Source organism: Beta vulgaris, chromosome 7 (genome assembly GCF_026745355.1).
Source record: "Beta vulgaris subsp. vulgaris cultivar EL10 chromosome 7, EL10.2, whole genome shotgun sequence".
NCBI lineage: Eukaryota > Viridiplantae > Streptophyta > Magnoliopsida > Caryophyllales > Amaranthaceae > Beta > Beta vulgaris.
Window position 1 is genome coordinate 15,316,645 of NC_079208.1, and position 8,080 is coordinate 15,324,724.

General features: G+C 35.4%; 1 protein-coding gene across 1 annotated transcript; it reads left to right on the forward strand.

The window, feature by feature from the left end:
* The first annotated feature begins 345 nt into the window (after window positions 1–345).
* On the forward strand, window positions 346–1,104 carry LOC125499556 (uncharacterized). Its single transcript, XM_057396146.1, has 3 exons — window positions 346–529; window positions 616–937; window positions 1,021–1,104. Exons 1-3 carry the CDS (start codon window positions 475–477, stop codon window positions 1,058–1,060), a joined length of 417 nt encoding a protein of 138 aa, XP_057252129.1. The 5' UTR covers window positions 346–474; the 3' UTR covers window positions 1,061–1,104.
* The last annotated feature ends 6,976 nt before the right edge of the window (window positions 1,105–8,080 follow it).

Consider the following 8,080-nt stretch of genomic DNA (forward strand, 5'->3'; position numbering starts at 1 on the left):
AAAGATTTGGGAATTCATTGCAAGCGACCAAGACTAGACTTATGTGACGATAGTGGTTCTCGGGGTCGTAAATCAGGAGATAGTATGCCTGACGCTTCTTTTTCCCTAAGTAAGGACAAAAGAAGAGTTTTATGTGAGTGGGCGAAGCAATTGAAATTCCCAGATGGATATGCATCCAACTTAAGTAGGTGTGTGGACCTACGTGAGTGCAAATGCTTTGGCATGAAGAGTCATGATTGTCATGTGTTTATGGAAAGATTGCTTCCTATTGCTTTACAAGAATTGCTCCTGATCAATGTGTGGAAGACGATAACAGAAATCAGTCAATTTTTAGGGATATAAGCTCTTCTCTCTTAAAGGTAGAGACTCTGGATCGATTAGAAAAGAATATTCCAGAGATCCTTTGTAGATCAGAGAGAATTTTCTATCCTGCATTCTTCAATGTGATGGAGCATTTGCCTATTCACTTGCCCTATGAAACAAAAGTTGGAGGACCGGTTCAATATAGTTGGATGTATCCTTTTGAGAGGTAAGATATACAATACAATAATTTTACCTTTAAAGTAACATTTTATTGATGGTGTTATATATTTAACATATCTTAAAACATTGTAGGTTTATCCATCATTGAAAAAGAAAAATTGGTAACAAAGCTCGAGTGGAGGGCTCAATTTACAATGCGTATCTCACGGAGGAGATATCAAACTTTTGCACCCAATATTTTGAGCCACATATTGACACAAAATCTAGAGACATGGGTCGAAATGTATATGAAGGAAATAGAAGAAGAACTAGAACATGATGTTCCTGAAGTATTCTCGGGAAATATAGGCCATGCTACCACAAAGAGCACTAAAGGTTACCTGAATGATGCCGATTATCGTACTGCTCATGGATATATCCTTTCAAATTGTGAGTTATTACGAGATTACGAGAGGTATATACTCTTAGACTCAACACATCATTTGTTAAATAGTAATATCATCTTAAAATAGTAAAAAACATTACTATGCCTACCAGGTTATTTGAAGAAGATGCGGTTAAAAAAATCAGCGCATAGACGTTATTTGAACATCAATATCCTGATTGGCTTGAACAATTTGTAAGTAAATTATATTGTAGTATATTATAAAAATCATTACTTAATGTCAACTCTCTAATACTAATTTTTAATATTTTAGGTTTTGAGCTCTAACATTGAGCATGGTATGGTCAGGATCTTGCAATAGGTCCCTCTAGAGCCATCCAGAAATATCACCATTACTATATTAATGGTTACAATTTCATACTTTCACATATGAATAGAATAAGTCTACAATGAATTATGGTGTTTGTGTGAAAAGTCATGAGGATGTGAGTTATTACGGAATTGTTTAGGAAGTAATTGAGTTGATTTATGTGGGGCCAACAAGATGTTATAAAGCCATATTATTCAAATGTGATTGGTTTGACCCGGGAAATGGTACCAACATTCATCCATAATATAAGCTTGTGAAGGTGAATCATATTAACAAGTATCCCAAATATGACCCATTTGTGTTAGCTTATCAGGCTCAACAAGTGTATTTTGCACCATACCCAAGCATTAAAAGGGACAAGGATCATTGGTGGGTTGTGTTTCAAATGAAAGCAAGGTCAATGGTTGATCCTGCTTTTGATAAAATAACATTTCAAGAGGAGATGGTTGAGAACCCACCGCAATTGGCTGAGCTACATGAGGATGATTATGAGGTTGCACAATTGAATGGTATCGAAGATGTGTCTCCTGTTGGTAGTGAGGAAGAGGAGGATTTCGTTTCAGAATCATCTACCGACGATGAAGAAGTTGAATTTGACTCAAGCACTACGAGTGGAGATACGGATGACTATAGATAGTGAATAAGAATGATAAAAATGTTTGATGCTTAATTTATTAGTTATGTTTTTTTCTTTGTTGATCGAAATGATATGTGTGGATAGTAATTTTTGCAGATGAAAATAAATAGGGAGAATTGATTATGAACCTGAGTATATGTGTCAATATAGGTAGTAATATGTGTGGATATACTAAGCTTTGCAAATGAATTGAATAGTGAGAATTAGGGGTGAGTAGAAATTCCGGGTACCCAGTCCCAGACCCGGACCCGAACCCGGTATGGACCCGCCGGGCCCGGACCCAGTCCCGGTCCAACTGGGTCCGGTTCTGGGTCCAAAAAATTGGACCTAGTTGCATCCGGTTCCAATTCTGGGTAGAATTTTGTCGGACCCGATACCTGGTGGGTACCCGGTTTGACCCGTTCCAGCTCTGGGTACCCGGTTGGAGCGGGTCTAGGTCCGGGTACCCGGTACTTAGGATTGGTTTATAGAATTGGTAATAGGATAATAGTTGTTAAGTAAAAAGTTAGTACTTAGTAGGTCTTTAGGCCCATTTAATTTTTTTAAAAAAATTTTATAACTCAATTGGCCCATCTTAGTATGTTGTTAAACTTACAACTGGGTACCCAATTCTGGACCTAGTACCCACCGGGTCTGGGTCCAAAAATTTAGGACCCGGTTTAACCAATTCCAATTCCAGATTTTTAATACCCACTGGGTCCGGGTCTATGAAATTCTACCGAGTACCCGGTTGTGCTCACCCCTAGTGAGAATTGATTATGAACCTGGGTATATGTCCGGTAATTTTGTTCTAGGAATTGATGACAATGATGATAGGGAATTGTTGAGAAGTATAGATATTAACATGTAAGATGTTGTAGGCTCTTTGGGAGCTTTGTGTTTTGGTTGTAAATTGGTAATATTTTTTCACCTATGATTTTAATATACTATTTATTGAGCGAAAAAAGGAGGGCTCTCTTTGTGATTATGCTGTATGAACTTAAGCCATGCATGAAATCTCACATATAATGCATGTCAACCTTTAAATAATAAATTCGCCCACCTAATCTTTAAAAATATATGGAACTAAAAACTAAGAGACTTTAGATAAAGATATTGTATTCCTTTGTCTATTGGATGTTGTCTGCTGTTTTATTAAGCAATATAGTTAGTAACATATAGCTCATCATTTCAGGCTCACAAGAATTTTAAGATGTTGAGAACCAATTTTCCTCCTCCAAATAGTAATTTATACTATATCGGCACACTGATATATCTATTTTATATAGAGATTTTACCTTCGTCCCTCATTCATTGTTGGTCTTAATTGCGCTCTTTGGAGCCATTTTTACTACTAATGTGCTCCTTGTAGTGTGTTTGTATTTTCGGATTGATCACTATAGGAATTAGCACGTTTTGGTACACTTCCTACTCATTTATATCACTACAAGAGATGATGTACTTTCGAGAGCACGAGCATTGAGTTGGAAGAGTTTTGAAGCAAAGCGAATAATAAAAAAGAAAAAATGACTCCAGTCCACTCTTTTAATTATATCTCAAGTTATACAAATCCAAATAGAGTGATTTCAATTTCGTTAGATTCTACATTTCAAAAGCTTTCCAACGAGTGGTCACTTGCCTAATTCTGACGAATAATGAAGAAGTTATGGCCTTTTGAAGATTGAGATTTTGTGCAGGCTGACGACCGCCCGGCCGGGCGGAATCCACCCCGGTTACCCGGGCACCCTTACTTAAGCCAAATTTCATCGTTTGGAGAAGATTTTGATAAAAAGAAAATATTTTGTTGCGGGCCTGACCGGGCGGAATCTCGTCTGGCCGGGCGGGGTGCTATTTCCAATTCTGCGGTTTATGACCTGACAACCGCCCGGATTGGTCGGGCGGGGCGCTTTTAAGGTTTCTGAAGCGCGTGTTGCGCCAGTTTTTGATGGATATACAAATACTTATCTTTTCAGAATTAAAAGACTACGTTTTATGATGAGAGTTTCGACTTTTAGTTTGTAAGCACTTTTTATTTACCTAAGAACCATAGTATTGCTTTTTCTCATTTTTATTCATTGAACTTTCAATAGAAGTGTGGATTCACAAGATTGTTTCTACAATTGGTATTCTTTCTCTTCCCTTATTATTCTTGTTTAGTTCTTAATTATTTAATCATCATGTTTACTTATTTCACCATGAGTATGTTTGTTTCAAATTTGATTGAGTAGTCTATTTCTATAGGGTTTAGGAGATCCATGATCAATTATGAAGGGATGTTTATAAAGTATTGATACTTAATGATGTTTGCTGATTCCTATTGAATGTATTATCTCTATTCAATCTAATTTGGCTAGATTTGATTGTTATAGTATTGCAATATTAGGTTATGCGCCGAGAGGTATAAACTTGATATTAAGGCTAGTTTCAATAGGTAGATTTGGTATTGATAAATTGCGAGAGCCTGTTATATCATTCTATGGTTGATTTCGATTCGAGAGAACAAATCAACCTGTTTTGCTGCTTTATTAATTATTGATTGTTGTGTTTCATCTTGGATTATTGTTCGTTGGTGAACCCATACCCTAGGCTCTTTAATATTGATATTCTTGATACAGTTATTGTCTAGTTTAGTATAATAACCAACAACACTCGTTCCCTATAATCTAGATTTGATTGACAATTAGGAAAAGAACGCTGTTTTTCCCTGTGGATTCGACCCTACTTCCCTGACTACTATTTGTTAGAGGACTTTAGGATTACTTTTGATTTGGCGATACGACTTTAGCCTGTCACACACTATGTTTATCTTGATAATTGTTTGTTGAATTTGAAGTGGTATTTACTAAATAATTATTATATTGCTTTTTCTTATGACAGATCCCTTCATTTAAGTTTGATTATAGAAATGTTAAACATATGTCATATCTTTAGTTATGGTTTAATTATGGTTGTGTATGAAAAGGCCGTTCCCATTTTTGAGCTTCATCAATTTCTTTTTGATTTGAAGGATGACTACCAAGCTTGAAAAATTGAAGCGCAAGCAAGTGGATCAACAACTAAAGATGATGATCTTTTTTTTGAGGCAGTTGGTGGATGGACAAGGAAGGGAACCTTCGTCAGATTAGGTAATAGTGCTGAAAATTATTATAAAAAGCCGAACAAATCAATGACAAGTGTTGGACTATCAACACCTGCACCTAGCATTGTCTCACAACTCCAAAGTCAACTTAACTCAACAACTTCTGAGCTTAATGAAACAAAAGTCAAATTGTCTGATGATGTAAACAAGATAGACGGGTCTGAAAAAACTGAGAAAAGCAACAAGGAGCTGATATTGGAACTTCAAAAACAGATGATAGAATTCTCCCAAGCTTTGGGGTGCCGAGACAGTGAGTTCAGCTCTTACTGTGAACCGCCCCCTCCTCCACCCCACCGCCTCCATTTGCAGCTTAGTTTTTTTTTGGAACTTTGACTTTTTATTATTACCAGTACCATTGAGCAGGTTTATTTTTTGATAATCTAAACATAGAATGTGTTGCTTTAGAAATATTGTAGTTTTATTTTAAAGGTGTACCGAATGAAATTTTTCTATTGCTAATTTGAGATGGATTAAGTTACTCATCGTTAAGGGTGAACAAGACAATTTGTTGGTAATTTGCCAAAATAATTTGTGGATCGCAAGTTCTTAAGCGAAAAAAGATTGGTACTAATTTAGGGATGGATACAAAATCTATGGTAAATTTGCGATAGATTAATTAGTCGTAATATAGGGACAAACGAGGGAAAAATTTGGTCGTTGTTAGGGCATGGGAGGAATTCCTCGCTATTTTGGGACTAGCAAAGTCATTCACTAATTTGATACGAGATTAGTTGATCGCAAAGTAGAAACGGATTACATCCATCACTAAATTGCTACAAAAATAATTCCTCGCCATTTAGGGAATGAGACCATTCAGTCGCCATTTTATGACGGTAAGTACCTGTCATAAATTAGGGACAAAAAGAAGTTCAGTCACAAATCCGCGACAAAAAATAAATAAATTGCAACGAGGTCTTTAGCGACGGACAGAATCAGTTGCTAATCCGTCGCAAAATGCCTTTTGCGACGGAATATCTATGTTTAGCGACTGATTTCTGTCGCTAAGGACACATTCCCTTGTAGTGGGTGTTGTTGAAAGAAAAAATAGAAGTTTGGAGGAAATGGATATGACTATGTTAATAGCTAGTGAACTTCCAAGTAACTTTTGGGCTGAGGTTATTAATAATGCATGTCACATAATAGATCGTGTCATGATGAGACCTATTAATAAAACTCCTTATGAACTTTACTTTGGTAAGAAATCCAATGTTATAGATTTCAGAATATTTGGTTGTAGATATTTTGTTCATAATAATGGAAAAGATAATCTTGGAAATTTTGATGCAAGGAGTGATGAAGCAATATTCCTAGGATATTCATCACATAGTAAGGCTTATAGAGTTTAAAATAAAAGGACTATGTGTGTTGAAGAAAGTGTACATATTATCTTTGATGAATTTGACAATTTTAATCCAAGCAAGCAGAAAGATGATTTTGAAATAGGCTTGGCTCGACCAAATGAAAGAAATGCAAATTCAATATAGTGAAGAAGGAGTAAAAGAGGAAAGGAATGAAGAAGAAGAAAATCTTCAAAACAAATTTGTTCTCGTTCCTCAAGATGATAGAATTGTTCATGTTCCTACTAAAAACGAAAATGTTGAAGGAACTGATTCAACAATACTTGAGAGAGGAACAAATGCACATCTCTTCATCTTCTCAATAAATTCAAAAGGAACAACTTGTTCCTATAAGAGAATTTCAACCAAAACCTTGGAGACAACAAAAATCACATCCAGTGGAACTCATAATAAATGATATATCCAAAGTCACCCAGACATAGTTCTAGTGTTAGTTTGGGTGCTAGATTTCAAGCAAATCCCAAGGAGTCTCATCTAACAGCTAGTGAAGATAATTCTTAGATATCTCAAAGGAACATATGATCTTGGACTTTTCTATCCAAGAAGTGACTTATTTGAGTTAAGAGGATATGTTGATGCCGACTATGCTGGATATCTTGTAAATAGGAAGAGCACCTCGTGTATGGTTCAATTTCTTAGTCATAGTTTAGTTTTTTGGAGCACCAGGAAACAAAACTCAGTTGCTTTATCCACTGCTGAAGCATAATATGTAGATGTTGCTGCATGTTGCTCTCAAATGCTTTGGGCAAAATAACTCTGTGACTTTGGAATAGACTTTAATTGTGTACTTATTTATTGTGATAATACAAGTGTCATTAGTATTTCACAAGATCTAGTGCATCATTCAAGATTTAAGCATATACATATCAGACATCACTTTGTAAAAGAAAACATGGAAAAAGGTTTCATTAAACTTGAGTTTTGTCAAACTGAAAATCGGATTGCTGATATTCTAAACAAGCTTCTACAAAGAGATAGATTTGAAAAATTAAGGCTTGAGTTAGATTTAATAAAACTTAAGTAATTGTTCATGTTTCAATCCCCCATGTCTGAATTGATTTGTCTAACTTTATGTGATATTAAGTGATTGTGATGAATTGCCTAAGACCATTTCAAATTAAAATTTTCTAAACATAAACATGAATTTAAAGGAATAAAGCAACTCACAAATGTCACATAATACTTCCCTTACGGGGTGTTTGTTTAGGGGGATTAGAGGGTGGGAATGGGATACTATATCCCCATGGGTAGATATCTCATGTTTGTTTAAGAGGATATCTAAATTCCAATGTGAAGGGGAATGGGATTAAAGCCCCCTTTATCCCACCAAAATAAGACATGGGGGGGAGATAGGTATTAGGGAGGGGGATTATTTCTGGTTATGTTAAAAGATAAATTTCCCGTTCATTAAAATATACTTCACCAATACTGCTTGCTCTTCTTTTGCCCTAGTTCATTTTTATTCTTCATCAGCTCTTCACTAACACTGCCGACAAAGCAGCAGGTATGCCTCCTTCTCCATTTTTTAATCTTCACGCAGCTTTTCATGATTTTTTTTTTACTTTTTTTTATTGTTTTTGTTGTTTTGTGATTGATTTCCTTTGATTTGTGATTGTTTTTATGTATAAGTTTCATGCTTCACGCAACTTTTCTTGATTTTTTTATTTTTTTTATTTTTTTGTTGTTTTGTCATTGTTTTTATTTATTAGTTTGCTTGTTTTTTTGTATT